We start from the raw sequence: 21,728 nt of genomic DNA on the forward strand, positions 1-21,728 counted from the left end.
CTCCTGCCTCACGGAATACACGGAAAATAACGTGTGCTGCCCTCTGCTCATGAAATCAGAAGTTAAAAGCCTTATCTGCAGGTTGATAAAAGGGGAACAAGAGCAACATGACGCCGAACGTGAGCAGACAGCACGGGCAAGGGCTTTGCAAGCAGCCCCTGTGGAATAAACACTGTGGCCTGACTAGCAGGATGCTTGTTAACCATGTTGGGCTTGGGGTAACGCTCACCAACAGGACCTGACCAGGTATAACACGGGATATTTTTCAGCCCTGGTCCTGGTTCTTGCTCCAGCCCTGCTGTCGTCAGCTCAGATGCACTCTTGCCTGTGCTGTCCTGACCTGCGCCGCAGCCGAAAACCACAGAAAAGATGCAAACAAACCAATTATTAATTGGCTTCATTACTCTGCTCTCCTCCCCACTGATAGCTGGTGTGTGGTGAGCGTTCTGGCGCACTATGGCTGCCATCACATCATCCAGGTGGGGCTGCACACTGGTGGTGGTGGAGGGGAGTCCCCATTACCTGTAAAGCGCTTTGAGTGGAGTGTCCAGAAAAGTGCTATATAAGTGTAAGTAATTATTATTAATTATTAGTGTACTGAAGGGTTTAACTAAGCCGTGGCAAGCTCATCTGGAATGAAACCCAGAGGACAACAGGGGTTGTCCAGAGGCAGGGTGGGGTACCATTAATATAAATGATCACCCTGGTCATCTAAGAGCAATGTTCAATTAGTCTGTCCTGCCACAACTATATCTCCTGTCTCTGAGAAGGCTGTGGAAGACGTTTTACAGGCTTGAATGCTGAAGAATAGGCAGAGCTGATCAGTGACGGCAGCTTGGGATGGCAAGGGGCCGATACATAGATTACTGTACGTGGCTCTAAACTGCACTGAAATCGAAGCACCATAACCTTCAGCTGGAGCAGAGCTTCCCAAACTGACCTTTTCAGGTCTCCTCTCTGCACTAATTTAGTGCAAAAAAAAACGCCTCAGCTCTTTGAGTCTTATCTTGGTCTTTTAATAGCAGGATCTCTATACCAGCCAAGGACCTGGATACACTGAAGTGCTCCAATGCACCAGACCAGTGTGAGAAGCCCTGAACACAAGAGGTTATTGACCAGATCAGCAATCCCATGTGTGTTCACATATGATTGGGGGGGTAATTCCAGGATATTGGCAATGAAGGGCATTGCCCAGGAGCACGAGCAGTGCTGCTGCCTGTATCTGTCCTGTGCAGCTTCTGCACATTTCGTGACTTTCACCAGCTGACAAATGATTGCGCGCAGTTTTCTATATGACAAGAGCTGGTGACACCCCAGCAATGTAGAGCATGTGACCCGCTTTGAAGCACCGCGGCAGCCATGACACACACATTCTCGCGCCGGCTCCGGTGAACCACGTGACTTGACAGCGCTCCGGAGACCCTGGAGGGGGGGGGGACTCAAGGACTCTGCTGGCCCTGAAGGGGACGAAGATAAGGTAAGGTCACTCTATTGGCCGTATACAATGTCTTGCATTAGGAATGTGTCTTTTCGCAGACCCCAGCTTGCTCTCCAGGAGACACACGGGCACACAGATGGGGAGAGAGAAGCATGGGGGTCAGAGTGCAGGGTCAGCCATTTATATGGCGCCCCTGGAGCAGCTGAGGTTAAGGGTCTTGCCCAGGGGCCCAACGGAGTAGGATTCCTCTGTCGGCCGCGGGACTCGAACCAGCAACCTTCCAGCCACAGGCGCAGATCCTCAGCCACGCTTAGCTCTGAACATGAAAATACAAGAAATCTGAAAGCTCAAAACAGAAGAACATCGCATGGCTGCATTCCCCCAGACTCACCTAGAAATCCCAAAGTCTTCACCTGTGAATAAATCAACGTAGTGTACACATCCAGGAGTGCACTTACACAGGAGGTGAAATCGCTCGGCCCGCCTTGTTCATTCGGACGGCAGTAGAAGCCCATCAGACGGCTCCTCATGGACTCCCGCAGAGTCAGTTCCAATTTCACAGCTGGGGAGCCTAATCCAGACCTCCAGCTGGGCTCTGTGAGCCACGGAGTGTCTCCTGTCTCCTGTTCTGATTGTCACAAGGTCCTCTTGTTGCCCTTAGCCCCAGTATCGTTGCTGGATCTTCTACATTCCACAGGAATCAACTTACAGGCTGATATTTATTCTTGTACGGCTTATTTGCAAACCTCTGTTATCTCGTTTTCTACCCTTTCCCACTTAGACCTGGGGGTGGAGGGCCAGGCCGGGCAGGACAGGGGCAGGGGCAGGGGTCCTCCCCACGCAGGACTGGGTCAAGTTACTTCGTCCCCTCCATCGCAACACCTGAACACCACGGTCCTCATGGAATTCTGTCCATGCAGGTCCTGCAGGTTTGATTTTTTTCTGCGCAGCTGCACGGGTGGGGATGTTGGGTTGTGTCACGTGGTTGCAAACACAAATTGTCATTTCATTTGTCATCATCCAGGTGGGGCTGCACACTGGTGGTGGTGGAGGGGAGTCCCCATTACCTGTAAAGCGCTTTGAGTGGAGTGTCCAGAAAAGCGCCATATAAGTGTAAGCAATTATTATTAATTATTATTATTAAATTTCTCCTCAAAAGCACTGATTACTGACTGTGTGCGGGGGGGGGGGGGCTACGAAGTGGTACAGCGCTCAGGGGGTGAATTTCCGATTACGAACGTCAACGGGCAACCGAAAGGAAGCGCTGGGAAATAATCCTTGACCTCTTCTTTCTGGGGAACACGGCGCGTGCAGCGAAAGAGTGGCGTTAATTCTGCTGCCCTCTGGGAAGTAAATAATACACTTGTCTTCGAGGGCCGCACCTGCTGCTTGCTGATAAATGGCGACTCGAAATAGCCGGGGAACTGTTATTTCCCCAGCCCCCGCGGGATAAAACATGGGATGAGCCCCCCCACCCCCTGCACTGCACCCTGGAGCCCCCCACCTCTTTGAGGGGGCACTTTGAGGGGCATTTCAAGAACTGGATTCAGGGTAGGGGGGGGGAGGGGTGCCATCACCAGGGCAACCACACTGTGAAACACTCCTGTGTCCCATCACTCACGCCAAGTCTCAATAACAATTAATTACCGCCTACAATGTGATACATGTAGACATGCTCCCCGTTAACCTCTTAAAACTGAAATAACCCAGCAGAGGCAACGCAGTGCTGTGGCTTCAGCTGGGACTTCTCATCAACAGGACGCGTGATGCTGAGAGCCGGCCTGCTGCCTGGTGATTGATTTACGCCGGCACCTTTACCCCTGCACTATACATATACATCCATCGGCCCCGCGGGCGGGAGAGCTCAGTGACTTTCAGCACTCTCCTTGGTGTGTCTCCCCCCAGCCGTCCGGCTCCCCCTGCAGGGGAACTGCCCTTCAGGTCAATTCCAGCCAGTTTCCCCATAACTGGAAGCAATTCAGGATCCCATCAGATCCTCGCTGCCCCTGCACGATCCCTTCCTGTTCCGGGACAGGAATGAAAGGAAGCAGGAAGCCCCAGAGGGTTTTAAAGCACACTTCGTGTTGATGTGAAGCAGAGCACGTTCTGGATCCTCAGGGAGCACAGCGGCGTACAGAAGCGTGATCGTTCTTTGGGTTCTTGGAACCCAGTGGGTGCTCTACGCTCGTAAGGGAATGCACAACACCGCACCCATCCCGTCTGCTTCCCCAGTGAGCTGCAATTATGGTAAATCTTAATTGTCGCGAACGGCGGTGGGGCTTCCTGTCTGTGCATGAGGCAGACGAATAGGGGACCCCAGGGAGAAACATTTGCCACCCATGTCCAGGCTGGCTTCCATTTCTCATTGCCTCAGGCTTGGGGGCAAACGGGACAGAAATGGAAGCTCCCAGCTCGGTATTTTTAGCGCGGCCGTCGTTGGAGGAAAGCGCTGAAACTCTATCTGCGCTTCTCTCAGCCCATCGTGACAAATGGCTCGGCGGGGCAGCTGTGCCCTCGTTGCCCAGCCAGCGTGCCTCTGCCACTGAGGCTCAGAGCCTGACACAGCGGAGGGCCGGACCAGAGGCGATTTCACATCCCGTCCCAGGACTGCGGTCAGGTCCGGCGGAACAGCAGAAGAAAGAGGGGTAATAAGGGAGGTGAATACTGTACGTAGTAAATACCCCAGCAATCAGCTATATCTTACAAAAAATAAATAACACAGATACAGCACTTTTCTGGACACTCCACTCAAAGCGCTTTACAGGTAATGGGGACTCCCCTCCACAACCACCAGTGTGCAGCATCCACCTGGATGATGCGACGGCAGCCATAGTGCGCCAGAACGCTCACCACACACCAGCTCTCAGTGGGGAGGAGAGCAGAGTGATGAAGCCAGTTCAGAGATGGGGATTATTAGGAGGCCATGATTGGTAAGGGCCAATGGGAAATTTGGCCAGGACACCGGGGTTACACCCCTACTCTTTTCGAGAAACGCCCTGGGATTTTTAATGACCACAGAGAGTTGGGACCTCAGTTTTATATCTCTTCCAAAGGATGGCGCCTTTTTACAGTATAGTGTCCCCGTCACTATACTGGGGCTTTAGGACCCACACAGACCGCAGGGTGTGCGCCCCCTGCTGGCCCCACGAACACCTCTACCCCCTGACAGAGTATTCGGCAGGCCATCTCAGGGTTCGAGTCTCATCAGAAAAGCGCACTGTGGGATTGGAGGAACCCATTCCTGCCAGAGCGACTCGGCAAAGAGAGACCCAGAAAAAGGGACAATGGGGGAAGCCCACATAAGCTCAATGGCGTTCGTCTACCTGCCTTGGCTGCGCAGAGCGGTGTGAGCCATGGGCAGCACACTCCAGCACACACGATCTATACAATACTGTGCCCACTGTGGACTGAGCGCCGCTGGCCCAGACAGGCAACGGTCCCCGCTGGAGAATCACAGCGCACTGGAGAGACGCTTCTGCTCCTGGTTCCTTTGCGAAACCGCCAGCTCTAACGGTCCAGTGCGTCGAAGCACACCTCTGACCACGGCAGACACCCTCGAGTGAGACGATCACCTTTTTCACGGCCGAGAGGTTCCCAGTTCAACCAGCATCCCGCTGGCCAACTATGTGCCCGTGTCAAAGTTCAGCCGGCTGATCTCGCCAAGGCTCCGCAGGGTCTGCTGACCCATATGTCTCCTTTTATTTGCACCTACAACAGCGTGTCGGGTCCCAGGGCCCCTCTGTTCATGCATGTAGTTTCCAGATCTAGATATGAGCTGTATAATCTATACCCAGATGTTCCGATGTTCAGAAATGCTTACAAGGCCCTGAAGGCACAAGAGCATGAGGCTTAAGGCCTGGTAGCTTCTCAGCACCCTCAGGGCGAAGGCAGGAGAAGGACAGCGATGCCTGCTGGTGCTGGCACTCTGCGCCACACCTGATCTGCAGATTCTCGTCACATGTGCTGCCCGGACCGCTGAGGTTACTGGGTGCGCAAACTGAAGGACACGGCAACCTCGTGTTCAGGGAGAAAAAGGAAAGCCGCCATCCATGGGGAGTAATTGGATAAAGTCAGTGAAACTTCAGCCCGGCTGCAGAAGAAGAGACAGTGGGTATACAATTATATAAATCTCTCTCTCTCTCTCTCTCTCTCTCTCTCTCTCTCTCTCTCTCTCTCTGCTTCATGGGTGAAAAGGAGCGCAGCTCGCAGCTCGCAGCTCGCTTGGCCCACGGATTGTGCAGCTGAGAAAATACGATGTGCCAGCCAGGTCGTTAAACCCCGCGGATTCCCAGCCTTCGGGGGGATAATATTACAGCCCCGTGCCCAAGCGCCCTCCGTGCTCTGGAGGCTGAGCGCGAGCGCACCAGAAATGTCCCGATGAGAAAACAGGGGCGGCGGCGCGGCTAGAGTTACATGCACAGGAGGCGGCCGCGAGGCTGGGCGCTTCTTGGCTCGGGAAGGTCATCGCGGGCAGCGCTTAGGCAGCAGGGGGGCTGACAGGCCGGGAGGAATGGGAGAGAAAACCCACTGTGCCCGTCCCGATTCACTACCCACTTCACCTGCTCTCTCGAGGCTGCCTTTCTGAAAGTTTACCACCCTAAATTTACATGCAGGTTTCTCTAATGCCTCAGGCTTCTGTGTTGCATTTCACGCTGATCTGCTCCATCTTTACTATGCTGTGCCTGTGCATAGGATTGGAAAGGCTGTGTTTAAATTATACCTTTACCCCTTTGGTAGCGTGCTCAGAGTGCAGGCATTGTGTACATTTGTGAGTCTGGACGTTCATTTTTCCCCAGCTGAGTTTAGCAACAGCAAGAAGAGATGAATATCAGCTGACCATTCCAAAGTGAACCGCAAAGGGAAAAGAGTAATTTATGATTCTGGATTTGTATTACTCGCCTGTCTACTGTTACTAATACAGCTTCTAATGCCTTACATGTATATAGTGCTTCTAATCCCTAAGGATCCCAAAGCACTTTACTTACTGGAGAGGACCCTCTGCATCACTCAAGCTCAGCCCCACCTGGGCGACACACAGAATCATTCTGCACCAGTCGCGCCAACTGGGAGAGGCACAGCGGCCATTCTGCACCAGCAGCCCCGCCTGGGAGACACACAGCAGCCATTCTGCACCAGCAGCCCCACCACAGCAGCTCAGGGGGAGGAATGAGAAAATGATTCACCTTCACCAACTGAAAGGGAGGTCAGATTGTCCAAGACCAGGTCAGAATTGAGCCTAGACACTGGGGTTAACACCCCTAAAACTTCCAAACACAGCTTAATTGAAGGTATTGCTTGAATGATGAAACCTGCTTCAGTGCAGTGTCCACATCTGGGGCTTTGGATTAGAGAGATGAGCTCTACCAACACCATTTACAGCACAACAGAGGTCTCCCATTCCAGTACTGACCAGATGATGTGGCCAGATCAGGTTTCAGGGTGTCAACCCTACTGTCAGCTACTGTGCTCTGATTATTATTACAGCAGCTACTACAACATCTGCTCTGAAACTAATAATAATCTAACTTCTGTCCACAGATGCATTACTGTCTATAAGTATTGCATTTAATGATACATTATAAACTCATAGAACATCTACACAGTGACGTTATGCACAGCGATCCTACAAACTGCAAGATACCATTTTAAAATTACCTGTTGCACAGTGTGGCAAAACTATAGTTCCAAGGTTGATCAGTAAAGCTGGAGCTAATAAATTTATCCTAGCGTTTTAATTTATGGAAAAAATAACTCTAAACTCTTCCACACATTCTTCCTGAGAATTGGATACCCCCTATGCCGAATTAAAAAACATGCCCCCCCTCCCTTCCGTTCCCCCATCTGTCCCTTGAGACATCACACTGTACTGCCACCTGGGAACAGGGAGTACTGACCTCTTTCAGTGCAGCTGGCAGGCGATCAGGGAGAGTAAAATTAGCAAGACTCTCAGACAATTTGGCTGGGGACCCACCTAGAATATTGGTAAACTTAAACGCCTGCAGTGAAGGAAGCATTTTGCCTGATCATGGAACATTACGTAAAAGCCGTATCTTGGTGTAATATTTCCTGCCTTAGCTTGCATATTAACATGAATACAGTATTAGCTATGTATATATAGATTAAGCTAGCAAAATTAGCCTATCTGCTACAGTGCTTGCTATGTATGATTTTGTTTGGTCCAATGCACACTTTCTCTTTATGATCTTGCTCCTTTCTGCATTTCTTTTTTACTGCCAGTACAGTAATTATGTTTACAAAACACTGATTCTGAAAGATTTGTTTCTTTCCTTTAACACGAGCTGACACTGGCGCCTGCTAACTATTTTATAACTGTGGCAATGCCAAAGGCCAGCTTACCTTCTCAATATGATGCTCTGTTGGTCCCAAATGTGAAAAGCCCCACAGCCTCCCTTCCCTGCCTCCAGTGCAGTGAATGCAGACCAGACCCTCAGACCAGGGTCTAGAGACTTGACCCAGGGTCCTATATTTTGCAGTGGGGTCTCAGCATGGGGCTCTGGGCCACAACCTGCTCTTGAGGCTCCCACAGGACTGTGCCCAGGATCACCGAAATATTTGCAGACCTCACATCTTGACGGCCGAGAGACTTCACGGCCCCCGTCATAGTGATGTTGGCTTCTGCCCGCTCACATCTTTAAGGCATGTCCCCAAGAAAGCTGTGCCCCAGGACAAGGGCAGTTCATCATTGCATGCAACCTGGCTACAAACACTTATTGCACAGGATTCTCCTGCTGCATGTGGACAGCTTTGTCTGAGAGATGCTGCCTGGATTTCCATGAAAAACTCCCCAGAGTCTGAACCAGGACTGTGATGTCAGAGACCTGTGGCACCTTCTCCCTGTCTGTTGAAGGAAGCTCCACGGTGCCCTGTTCCTATCCTGGTGGCTCAATCCAGACTACATGGCTCAAATCCCCCTAAGAAGAACTGTTCTCCAGTGAGAGCTACACACGGCTGTGGAGACATCTGGAATAGCAGGCTGGGTTAGGGATCTGAATGGCCTGGAACCTCTGGTGTTGTTCCTGGCACTGTAGCATTTTTTCCCCTGTTCTCATGGGGATCCACATCTTTCGTAAGGACACCACAGTGGTCAGCTAAGTTAGCCGCCAAAGGGTCTTTGCTTGCCCACCCATGACCTCCTGCTCTGGACACAGGGCCTATGGAACAGTCTCAGGGCAGGACACCTGCCTGGTCTATGAATATTGCAGCAGATCTCTATTCACTGGTAGTAATGAGGATTATTTGGAGTCACTACAGCAGGGTTTTCATGGATCATGGATCCTTGCTCATGGATGTTTCTGTGGTCGGACACTCCCCACACCATGGATGCCCCTGGAACTATCCATGAGAAGATCCATCCATGAGGGTTTAAATATGGTTTTCCTCCTGCTTGCCAGGGCAGATGTGGTTGTGTTGTTGGTGCTGACTGGTCTTCTGGACGGACTCTGATCGCAAGCAGCTTGCTCTGTCGACTCAGCCTTGCAGGAGAAGGGTGTGTCCAGAAAGCATGGCAGCATCTGATGGGCTGATCTTGACATCCAGACCCAAGCGGAGAGGCAGGGATTTAACACTTTCACAAGGAGGTTATGACCACATTCTCTTCCAAGGAATGTAGGTTCTGGTTACAGGCCAGCATTCAGTCACTCACCTGTAAGTTCTTTTATACAATTAGAAGAACCCCACTGAGTCAGCTTCAACAGCATGGAGACTATTGTTTTCTCCAATCACCTATAATTCTTTGCTATGCCTGATTGGGTTTTGCCCTGCAGGCACTTGTACCTCACTTCCAGTCATGCCCGAAGGTCACAGTGACCTCGTTTGGGATGAGGTGGCTGTCTGACTTTACATCTTTGTGCATGAAATCAATCTCCCGTAGGTCAAGCAGAAGAGGCTCAGCTAAAAGAACTCTTCGGTATACTGTATGATGGGTCTGTCACAGCAGGAGGGGCGGTATGTTGACAACAGAGTGGGCAACAGCACGTCACATTACTTGAGAAATGTACCAGATCAAGGGCAGCCAGTTACTAGATCCTTGGGTCTGTGGGTGTCCACATGCGTGGGACACTTTGTTCACATCTACAATATAAAACCATCTGCTTGCAGCGATGCTCTCCTCAAGTCATGCCTTGACTGACAGGCCTGCCTGAGCTAGGCAGGAACACTGTTTTTCCATGGTTCTTGGGCCAGCTCCCAGCCTGCGCCCTGGCCGAGTGTGCTGTGCTTGTACTACTCGAGGTGTCACCTTCTAGGCACTGCTCCATGATCTGGGTTGTGCTGTTTTTATTCCCAGAACTGCAGACACACTGCAAAAAAGCAAGCCAGGCACATAAATGTTTTTAAATCCTGAACCTGTGACTCTCCTTTTTCACTCATTTGCTCCACACACCCACAAGGCTTAATGTCAGGATGGACTTCAGCACGGTTACCTCCAGCAGGTCCTGCAGATCAAGGCATCAGATACTGAGGTGCTAGGGTATGCTTTATTTAATACTTTAACTCCTGCCACTGTGGAATTATCTGTGTATTATTTCAACGTGATAGTGATCTATCTTTAAGTATATGCACTCTCCAAAATAGCTTTTAGGAACAATGGCAGGGGGCCAAATTTTGATGTCCCTGGATGAACCAGTGGTAGAAAACATTTTTCCCAGATTTATAGTCAAATAAAATGTCAGGTTTATTCATCTGTTAGTTTTTAACTTTTCGTTAGACAGGGAAACATATGAGGAGGTTTTCCGTCAGTTCCTCAGATCCAGCCCGGAGCTGGAACTGCAATGTCCAAGACAAGGGGTCCATTGAGCCCTCACATTGCAGAACAACTGGAGGGCAGTGAGGCTGGCCCAGCATAACAGAGAAACTGTTGAGCTCTGCAATAGCCATTTCTCAAAACGCACAATGGCCCAACCAGGCCTGACGTCAAGCAGACACAGGAATCCCATTTTCTGTTTCTTCCTTCTTCGGCTCCATCGTTTGAGAATTCTTGTGCGCGTGGGCTTAGGAAATCCTGAATCACACACTGAACGGCGCACTGTCCTGCTGGACCCCTGGGCTGGACACAGCCTTACAGTCACTTTCCCACTGCGCACACAAAGTGTCTTTCTTGTGCTGCACTCGGGAAGGGTCAGGACTAGAAGACAAAGACATGTTTTCTCCTAGATAAGCATTTAACCATGTTCGCGGAGGATGAGAAGGGAAAGAGTATCGGGGGGATCGTTCGTACAGAATGTGGCTTTTTTTTTTACATCGATACCACAAGAGAATAGCCCAGGGTGATTAACTGTCCCAGTGGTTTGCCCTTAAAGTTTGAGCCTCCTCGCCTTCGACCCTGGGACTGTCTTTTGCTTCTGGCGCCTTTCTCAGCTAAACCTTTAATTCCTTTAAAGAACATCTATCGTTGTTTCAGCTGTTTTCTGCACTCATTCCATGGTATCAGAAAAAAAGTGTACAATTGCAAACAATTCAGGACTGTCCTTCTGACCAGTTAATAAGACTGCTGTTATTATAGAAAAGAATGAGATACAAATGATACCGTATAAAAGGAGGTAAAATTAACCGACTGCAAAACACTCGTAATAAACATTTGCGTTTTGAAAGGCTTCTTGTTCATTATACCCACTGTATCAACTCAAATACCTGCATTTTTAGCCAAAAGGAAGAGACTATAATATAAAGGAAAGTCATACAAGCAATACATTCAGTTGGTTTGCTCTGTAGGCACTGTGTACCATTCATTCCACAAAATCATTTTTCTCAAACCCAGGACTAGGCATCTGTCTGCCTTTTTCCAAGAGCTAGAAACAGTGGAAAATGTCATCGTGCTAAGAGCAAGAGAAAATAGACCTCTTATTCTGAAGGACCAGGAGGAAAACCAGATGTTACATGGAGTGGAGAGTCATGCCTGGTGATCAACGACCCTCCTTGTGAGGTTTCTTGAAGAATTCTCGAGTAGGGGTGTTCAGTCCTGGTCTCAGTGTGTCTGCAGATTTTTATTCCAACTTGTTAAAGCAGTTTACTGGATTAATGGGACCAATTTAACAATGTCACCCAGTTCTTCAGGTGCTTGTGCTTTAAATAGACCTTAAAGACCAGCAGATGCAGTGACCCTGCAGGACCAGGACTGGTCACCCTGCAGACACACAGACACACTGACCCTGGAGGACCAGGACTGGACACCCAGAAGACACACTGACCCCAGAGGACCAGGACTGGACACCCAGAAGACACACTGATCCTGCAGGACCAGGACTGGACACCCTGTAGACACACTGACCCTGCAGGAACAGGATTGGACACCCTGCAGACACATAGACACACTGACCCTAGAGGACCAGGACTGGACACCCTGCAGACACACTGACCCTGCACGACCAGGACTGGACACCCAGCAGACACACTGACCCTGCAGGACAAGGACTGGACACCCTGCAGACACACTGGACTCCCTAGCAGCTGGATCACTGCTCGACAGTACAGGTCAGCAGGTGGCAGATCCCTGTTCCCTTAAAGCTGTAATAGATAAAAGATTAACTTAAAATTCAAATTATTTTATCTGTACTTATTACATCGACTGAATACAACTGGAAGCTGCCTGGGATAAACTCATCTGCTCAGTAAAACAAATCTGTGGAGGAGTCTTGCTATGCACACATAATCTCTGCCATTTTAACTTCCCCCCCCAAAAAAAATACCTGTTTCAGCCTGTTACCAAGAAAAGACTCAGGAATGAATGTGACTAGTTTATCAACCTAGAGAAAGAAAGAATTCGAGATTTATACTGTTTGTATGAATATGCTCCCGGAATTCTTCCATCACTGGAGCTTGCAAGGTGAAAAGGTATTTCCTCTGGGAATTGTTGAAGGTGCTGAGCTCAGGTCTTGGGGGCAGGGATCTCAGAAGGAAAGCTAAAGGGACACTTACGTAACCAGATGTTTATGTTTCTAAAACACAGCAGAAGATTCAAGGTGATACCGGGGTTAAGGCAGCTAAAAAAAAAACTGGGGTATGCTTTCAGTCTGGCTAATCGCCCATTTAGCATGTGAGGGGCTCTAAACCCCTCAACCCCCTGGCCCACTGAACACTGTGTTCCCAGTACGGTTCTACAGGTCTAGGTTTTGCTGGCGGTTTAAAAATAGCGCCGCGTATGAAATCAATAACGCCACTTAGACGTGTTGGTGTGTGTTGGCTGCTGGCGGGCCCTGTGGATTAGCACTGTACTTGGCAGGAGTCTGCTCTGGGAACGCGATCCCCATGCGTGTATGTTCGAGGGAAGCACAGCTCCGAGGCAGGGGGCGGGGCGCTTGTCACGTGGCCCAGGTGGGTACCAGGGGCTTTCGACAGCAGAGCCCGAAGAGCAACGCCGGGGCACGCACTCAAGATGCAAGCGATTCGTCTCTGCCCATTGGAAGAGAAGCGTCTTCCTTCCAGTACAAGTCACTTTAATAACAAGTCTGAAAGGCTAACCCTGTCTGCCTTTTCTTTCTAAAAGAAGAAAGAGGAAAGGTAGCTAGAAAGCAAACCTATAAATAGCTTTTGTTGCTTTTTTTTAAACTTAATAATTAAAAGCTGTTTCCTGCAATTTCTTTTGATACACCATTCTTCATTTCTGTAGGAAATACAGATGTTTGCACAACAGGTTGTGCCAAATTAACATCATTTCCATCAATGCACACAGGACAATGCAGGACTTGCAGAATGGGGCCTCGAGTTGTCTTCCCACCTGTGATCGTTAATATTTAATAGAACTAATTAGATAAGGAAGAGGAGAGTAAAGAAAGGCACCAGCGGGATGTCAGGCCTTGAGGGCATGAGCACTGACACCGAGGGGGTAAGAGCATTGCTGTTTCACAGCCCTGGGGCCTGGGGTTCAATTCCAGACCTGGAGTGCTGTGGGGAGTTTGCGTGTTCTCCCGCAAACTGTGGCTTTGTATGGGTTTCCTCCACTAGCCCAAAGACATACTGGTAGGTTAATTGGCTTCTGGGAAAAAGCTGTACTTTTTGATAAAGATCTCAAGGAATTCTAAAAGAATGTGAAGGTAAATGTCAAAAGTGGATTCTGCCCTCCTCCCGCCACACAAACAGAACATCATCCTTGACTCCTGAACACTTCCAGCTTACAAATTAAGGATTTTGGTGCCAATATATTCTTAAGGACAGGAGTGTCAGACCTGAACCTGAGGCGGATGCATCTTAAACACTCACCACAAAGATAAGGAAGAAAGGACAGTGAAGCCGTTCAGGGGGCAGGACATCTTAATCTCCCAAGCTGCTAAGATCCACATGCAGAGAGTGGACGTTTGTAAGATGTTTCTTAGAATTTTGCGACCTTGCCTTTTTTTCCCCCAAAAGTGAACAAGAAGCACTTAGTGTAATAGAAGTGTTAGTTAAATCTCACCCTGAATGGTCCGAATTCAGCAGTTTGTATATGTATAGTCCATGAACCATTAGCTTCTAAACACTTCCTTTTGTCTTCTCAAGCATGGGATTTGCACTACTGCGTAGTTTACAGATCATCCATCCATTTTCTAAGCATTTTATCCAATTCAGGTTGCAGGGGAGCCAGCAAGGAGAGGCAACAATTAAGCTTCCAGACTGATGAAAACACACAGACCCCAGCTCTTGCCAAGCTGATGATGTAAGTGTGGCCTAGAGGACCTGCTGGCTGGTGACGCTGCAGGATCGGCCACCACGTGACAAATCTACACAAGCAGGTCTGCAGTCCCCACGCTTCCCCGAAACTTTCTCAGCCGGGGGCGCTGCTTTCTTAACCCGACATGTTTCAGCCATCTTTCCGCTCATGATCGGTTACAGAGGGGCAGGGCGGCAGCGGAGTCTTTTCAGCTGCTTCGGTTTCATCTGCCAGGAACAAACTGAGACCGCCGGCCTGCCAGCTATCTCTCTTTCTCGGTTCGCCACAAATCTCCCCACTGCCCCCAGACAGAGCCCGAAATAGAACAAGCAGAGACCCGTACGCTGGAGATCAGATTTCCCAGTCTGTGTTACCGGGCGGACAACGCGTCCCGAGTTCAGAACTGTCTTCACTGGAACAGGCCTCTCCTCACTATATCATGTGAGCATCACTTAGCTGGATTTTGACAGCAGTATTGGATAACAAGGCCCAACGCTAAGGTTTTGCGATTATGCTTTGGGAATCAATAGATCCAGTTACGATAGGCACCCAGATCATTTCAGGCTGAAACACAGTCACCTGCATTGAATGCATTATCATCTCATGACTGTGCAATTTACAGAATTTCATCCGCAAGCTGATTTAAACCTGTACATAGGTGACAAAGCCTGCGTCATGTTCAGGACTCACGCAGGTACTGTATAACAGCTAAAGTTAAAAAATCTGTTGTTTAAATTCTGCCACTTGGATTCTAAAGACAACACGTGTTCCTCTAACAAGCAAAAGAGCATGGCAAGGAAGACAGCAGCAGCCAAGCAGACCAGGAGAAGGATCAGTACTGTCATGGATTTGCAACATGGAGCAACATGGTGAACTGGCATTGGTTTGACTTTATAAAACCTCACAATCTGGAACTGAAAAGCCAGTTGAATGTTAACTCCTGGCTCACAGGTACAACCCTCTCAGCTGCCCCTGATGAGACTGAGGAAGTGCCGGCAGGTCCCACTGTGAGGAATCACAGGTACTGGAGGCTACTGGTGTAACAGTGACTAATTGGTACGATGACCCATAGCGCACGGCCCCAAGGGAAAGACATGGAAGTGCATTTAAAACAGATCGGGGGGCACTTCTTTACCCAAAGGGATGTGGGAGTGTGGAACAAGTTATGCAGGCATGATGCTGGAGATGATATCCTGGCTTGTTTCAAGACAAAGCTGGATGAGATCCTCAGAAAAATCAATAACCTAAATGGCCTCATCTTGTTCATGGCCATTCTGATGCTCTTATGTTCTTGATGGTCCCATCCTAAACAGATGCTGTGCACCATCGTTCGGTCAGAAAGATGGATGCGGCGTCAGAGCAACAACAATCACAGACCCCAAATGAAATCACTTCATGTCCAAGACCTCTGGCTCCTGGACAGGAGGTCCTGAATTTGAATCCCAAGTGGGGTGGCTCTGCTGTGTCCTCAAGTGGGGTACGTCACTTGGATAGCACTGATTAACGCCCTGCTGTGTAAGTGGCTAGCTCTCTGGGCTGCCATTGAAAGCTACAGTTTGTTCTCAGTTGATGTATCTAGTTGAAGAGCATCAGATAATGATAAACCTTAACTACAGCCCTCCTTCTAGTGCTGCTGTCCCACTGCCCCTGCGACAGCTGGAGACAGGGCACATGCTGAGCCTTATCTGGCCTCTCTCATTATTTGAAGAACGGTTACCAGGGCCACAGTACTGCTGGGCCGTTTCTACCGCGGTCCCAACGGCTCGGGGCTTAAGCGTGCTCCCTCTAGCGTGAAAACGGCTCCTTTTCATTTCCCATTTCGACCGACGGACAGGTGCGATTCGTATTGGACAAACGGGACAACGCTGCCATCTGCTGGAGAGTGGTAACGATGCAGCCCCACACGCGTGCAGAGAGCAGTGATCCGGGTTCTTGATTATCGCACGGAAACCCAGATTTAGACAATTCACTTACCGCATACACTGTGTGCCAGAATGGTCAGAGTTCTGGACTTGAAATTTAAAGATTGTGGGTTACAATCCCAGGTGAGACAGTGTGCTGTGGTTGTACCCTTTAGCAAGGAACTTCACCTGAACTACTCCAGTAAGACACACAGCTGGACAGACGGGCAAAAATTAAGGAGCTTTTTCACCATCATCAAAATAAAGCAGCAATTAGACTTTTCAATTGTTTTCAGTTCTGGAACTAAGAAATTGAGTTATCTGTAAACATTCAACTGCTGAATGCCCTTAGTGTAGCGTGCGACGACCCACCACAATTATAACAGGCCCTTTCTCTGTTTTGTGCTGGATTTTATAGTGCGAAAGGAACGACTCAAGAGCAGCTGTTACTGTGCCGCTGTTTAGTGCGGGAGCATTCAGGAGCGCGCTATAAAAAGGTAAAACACAAATGGCCTCGCACAGATCGATCTAAAGAACCCACGCAATGAGCTTCAGTGACACAGCCGAGCAGTGCGTATTGAGCATAGGATTATGCTCAATGTTACACACGTGTAACAATGCTCAAGATATCAATTGCTTCTCGTGTATTCAAGTTTCATTTTACCCAATTATACCTTAATATAACTGAGATAGGCAACAAAACCGCGCACACAACAGACCGATCTCTTACCAGGAGATCGCTCCAGCAGAAAGAAGAGCAAACAGCGGCAAACAGGCTCATTTCACTGTCTCCTCGCACGTACCACTAATGTGGTGACTTGTCAAATTAGTACCATGTGCCGCATTTACAAAATCACCCCTAGCCTGCTCTACGGGGGCACAAACTAAATGTATTAAAATAAACACCCCGTCCCCAAAGTTAACTGACTCTCACTCATTAATGAGGTAATTAAGATCTCGTCGCCGTATCTCGCCAGCAGCTATATCACCTCACAACTCACAACTGTCAGTCTCAGCAGGTGTGAGCCTGGTCAGTACCCGGATGGGAGACCTCCTGGGAAAAACTCAGGTTGCTGCTGGAAGAGGTGTTAGTGGGGCCAGTAGGGGGCGCTCACCCTGCGGTCTGTGTGGGTCCTAATGCCCCAGTATAGTGACGGGGACACTATACTCTAAAAAAGGCGCCGTCCTTCCGATGAGACGTAAAAATGAGGTCCTGACTCTCTGTGGTCATTAAGACTCCCAGGGTGTCTCTCGAAAAGAGTAGGGGTGTAACCCCAGTGTCCTGGCCAAATTTCACCCTGACCTTCACCAATCACGGCCTCCTAATAATCCCCATCTATGAACTGGCTTCTCCTCCCCACTGAGAGCTGCTGTGTGGTGAGTGTACTGGAGCCCAATGACTGCTGTCTCATCACCCAGGCTACACACCGGTGGTGGAGGAGATCCCCATTACCTGTAATTAAGTGTCAAGTTTCAGTCTGATTGGAGTGTCCAGAAAAGCGCTACATAAGTATGATCTCCCCCCACTGGGAAACCAATAGCCAAGCGAGAGACTCACACTTCTACACTGAACTCCTTCCAAGACCGGCGTAGTTCGTGGAAGAACAGATTCTACATTAGGAGCGGAAATGTCACAACGAAGTCACATAATTGATTCAACTAACAAAAGCCATGAGATACGGAGCTCAAGCCACCGCCTACCAGTAGTGCGTTTCGGATCAAGACCCACACACCTTACAGCAGAGGATAGCGTCATCTACCAGAGCGGACCCTGATAAAAAGCGATTGAACTCGGATTTCTGGTCTTCCGTACCAAATCGTTTTACTCTGTTTATTTAGGGTGGTCTTCTGTTAAGAAAAGTCAAATGAAACTTTAAGGGAAATCGAGACTGCCCTGCGCCTAATCTCGTCCCGGTTGGAGCAGGACTGCCCTAGCCGTGCTCCAGTTCCACAACGCCCAGACCTCAGATCCAGGAACCCAGCGGCCCGGTGTGAGAGTCTGAGGCTGATGCGATAGACGCGTCACGAATACCGGAGCGATCAGCGCCAACGAAACGCGCGTCCCGGTTCACTGCCCTCGCCTCCGAGCCCCCACAGCTCTGCCACGGCCCCTCTGGGCCACTTAAAACATTCATGAGTGGAGCCACTTTGTCACAACAGAGGGCTTATTTTCCTCTCGGTGAACAACGGGTCAAAAGCACGCTCCACCTGACACACCTGTCCTTACACGCGGCCTTAATGAGGCCACCGGCGTCCTTTTGTTGAAGAACAACCCGACTACGACGTTAATTAAGGGCCCGGGGAGGTAAGCTTCTGGCATTATTAATGCGCCTCCTTTTCCAGGTCATTTCAGACATTGTTTTTCTGTATATTTCAAACATTTTTGGAATGAAAGTGGAACCATTTCTAAAACCTCTGGCACTCCTGGTGGATGTTTCTAACATGATGCTCCAGCTATAAGGAAAAACAATATGTAAATGAGCCTTCAAATTAATGTTGGGGGCTTTTTTACCACATAAATTAAGCGTGCAAACGAGCCGAGGCCGTTCGACTTCTCAAATCCCTTTGATTGCTAATAGTCAAGATCTGAGGGTCTGGTCCAACCGTTTCTAAAAAGGCAGCAGTCAACAACGTCGGTGTAACTTGCTCCAGGCCCCCACAACTCTTTGTGTAAAGACCCTAAAGCTCACAGATGAAAATAGACTTCCCTGTAGTTCTCACTTGCCTGAGTCCTTTACCTTATTTGCGACTCGGTGAGCTGCGGGCGTCACAGTCAATTTAAACAACACACAAACGGTTTTCTATCGGGAACAAAAATGAAAGGGTCTTTAATCCTTGGCCATTAGGTCACGTGTATGTCACAAACCGCGGGCAGTAAGCACCCATCGTCTCTCTCAGTCGCGCCCCTCACTTAAATCTCGATTACTGCGTCACTCTTAAATATGCTGGCCACCAAGAAAAAAAACATCGTGTGCAACGTAAAAAGCTGTCTTTTTTAAGTTTCTCCCTCACGTGAGCGAGACAAATCGAAGACCAAACGTCCGAACACGCGTGGGAAGCCAAAGCAGAGAGCGTAGACCTCCCAGACACTCCAGTAAATACCCCCCGAGAGCCCATCACGAAGCTTGGGCCGACCGAGCGAAACTCCCAAAACGTTAAAGGCAGTTCGACGTCATCCTTCCCCCGTCTCACCGAGTCTGTAGTCGTGTCCGAAACTAACGCCACAGCGCGGAGCGCAGGCAGGCAGAGACGACCCCGGGCTGGACACCCGGGACTTCAGCAACAGAAGAAACTGGTATCTCTCCGCTTACACGGGGAAGGAGGACGGTACACGCGTGACCGCGTAGACAAGAGGAGCTGTGAAACATCCGTCTAATAATTAATCACATTCCCTCAAATCAAAGGTTGGGAGGTCGCGTCTCACCGAAGTTCCCCGGCCACCAAAGACAGGACAAAACGAAATAAACGGGCGTCTCGTTTATGCAACATCGATTCAGGAGGCGGAAAATGCCCTAAATTGTTTGGATTCAAGAATTAACACGTGGACGATTTAACCCAGTTCAGCTGAGTACAGTTCAGTCTTTCTGTCTGCCAGCGCTGCCCCTGCAGTCAGAGCCCCACCGAGGGCTGCGGGTCGCCCCGACGACATCCCTCGGGAAGAGGCAACGTGACGTCTGCGCGAACGCGTTCAGTCCCTGTCACTACCCTAGAAACGCCGGCTGTCATTTAAAAGCGGCCGAAGGCTACAGGTTTCGCAGGACCCTGCGAGTCTTGGAAGTTTTCTGCACCGAGATTGACCTCGCAGCCGCAGCCGGTTACAGTGTGGGGTCGAGGAGGGGGTCGTTCCGGGGAAAATGAATGCAACGGAGATACTGAACCGGACGCTTGCGGGTACACAGCCCCCCGGGCCGGTAGGCATGGAGGCGCTTCTGCGGTGCTGCAATTTCACCAACTCGGCCAGCACCAACGACGGCTTCGGCGTGTCCCTGCCAGACGAGCGGAACCTGTACGTCATGCAGGTGGTCCAGATCGCGGTGCTGTGCGTGCTGTCGCTCACGGTGGCGTTCGGGATATTTTTTCTAGGCTGCAACCTGCTCATCAAGTCGGAGAGTATGATCAACCTCCTCGCGGAAGACCGGAGACCCTCCAAAGAAGCAGAAGCTATAATGATCGGGTCCTAAAGTACGCCGAGGGATCCGGGTCCGCTCGGTACCCCGGTGCCAGCAATTGTTCCGATTCTTAAAAGCCAAGCGGGTGGACTCGCTTTAAACTCGGTTTAAAAGGACGTTCAGCTCCCCGGGGTTTGCCGGGGAAATGGCTCCTTATCCACTGAGAAGCCAGTTCTTGCTCAGACGGCGATCTGTCACGGTCCCTTGAATTAATTTCGTCCAGGATGGTACCAAGAGACCTCCTCTCCGGGAAGACTGGCCGCAGAGGTAACAGCGCGAAACTGCGAAGACGTTCCCGAGTGACACTGAAGGATTTTACCTTTAAATCCGGTACTTTGTATTTTAAAAATTTAAACGAATAACCCTTCTAATATTTGTCACGGATTACAGTATTTCATCAATGTTAATATGTTGATGGACGACTGTATAACCTACACAGTAAACAATACTGCTGGCTGTAATTTACCAACTGGATAGGTTTATTAACTAAACCTAATTGTAATTTTATTGGAAAAAAAACCTGTTTTTAGACTTCTTGCTTGTCTTTCTTGCTTGTCTTGCAATAGAATTTGCACCTGCATATTGATTAACCTGAACGGTGTATTATTTTTTGCTTTTAACTCGTGACTTGTAGAGGTTACGTTCGAATGACAGCTTGATTTCCAAGTATGAATGAAACTCGCTCATCCGACTACAGCCTTAGAAACACAGGACACGTGTGCGTGCGTCAACGATTTAAAATAATTCAAAGGACGAATATTATAATTATTATGAATTATATTTCTAACACTGAAGAAAGTTAGCAGGGATGTCTGCTATAGAGTTCTCTTTAACACAAGGGGTTAAAATCCGTTCACTAGTCAGCAGTGTAATTTATTCACGGAGTGATGGTAGAGTTTGTATTATACATCTTTTACACTTTAACAACAAAACAGTCTTCAGTTGCTGAAATACTGTGATATAAAAGTATCAGGTGGTAGGGTGGCACAGTGGTTAGCAGTGTTCCCTCACAGCGCTGGGACCCCGGGTTCAGTTCCTGGGGCGCTGTCTGTGTGGAGTTAGTATGTTCTCCCCCTGTTCGTGTGGGTTTCCTCTGGGAGCTCTGGTTTCCTCCCGCAGTCCAGAGACATACTGTACTGGTGGATTAATGGGCTTTTGGGAAAATTAGCCCTGGTGCGAGTGTGTGTCTGCCTGCGATGGACTGGCATCCTGTCCAGAGTGTATCCTGCCTTGTGCTTGTTGATTGATCAGATAGGCTCCAGCTCCCCCACGACCCTGGATTGGATAAAGCGGTTTGAAAATAGATGGGCAGGTGGAGCTCTCGCCTTCTAGGACCAGGGTAGTATTAATAAGAGGTCAGGGGGTCTGGTCTTTCTGGGACCACCCAGCGCTGGCTGTGCACTAGGCGTGGTGTTTCCCAGCATGCCTTATCCCCCCCCCCATTAGCGAGTGGCTTCAATCCAATCCAATACGGGATCTGGGGGGGGAGCCGGAGCTGCAACTCTTCCACGACTCCTACTGCACTGCGATGGGAGCGCTGAGCTCCGAGGCGTCTCTGAAGACGAAGGGCATCGCGGCCT

At 49.5% G+C, this 21,728-nt stretch overlaps 1 protein-coding gene across 1 annotated transcript; it reads left to right on the forward strand.

The window, feature by feature from the left end:
* Nucleotides 1-19,833: 19,833 nt before the first annotated feature.
* On the forward strand, nt 19,834-20,160 carry rprm3 (reprimo, TP53 dependent G2 arrest mediator homolog 3). The gene has a single exon (XM_088922899.1). The coding sequence runs from the start codon at nt 19,834-19,836 to the stop codon at nt 20,158-20,160; it is 327 nt and encodes a 108-aa protein (XP_088779025.1).
* The last annotated feature ends 1,568 nt before the right edge of the window (nt 20,161-21,728 follow it).

This window comes from Atractosteus spatula, chromosome 1 (genome assembly GCF_055471065.1).
Source record: "Atractosteus spatula isolate fAtrSpa1 chromosome 1, fAtrSpa1.hap1, whole genome shotgun sequence".
Taxonomy (NCBI): Eukaryota; Metazoa; Chordata; class Actinopteri; order Semionotiformes; family Lepisosteidae; genus Atractosteus; species Atractosteus spatula.

What these genes read in the sequence shown, in the direction of transcription:
- rprm3 (XM_088922899.1), top strand. Translation starts at nt 19,834, where the DNA reads ATGAATGCAACGGAGATACTGAACCGGACGCTTGCGGGTACACAGCCC.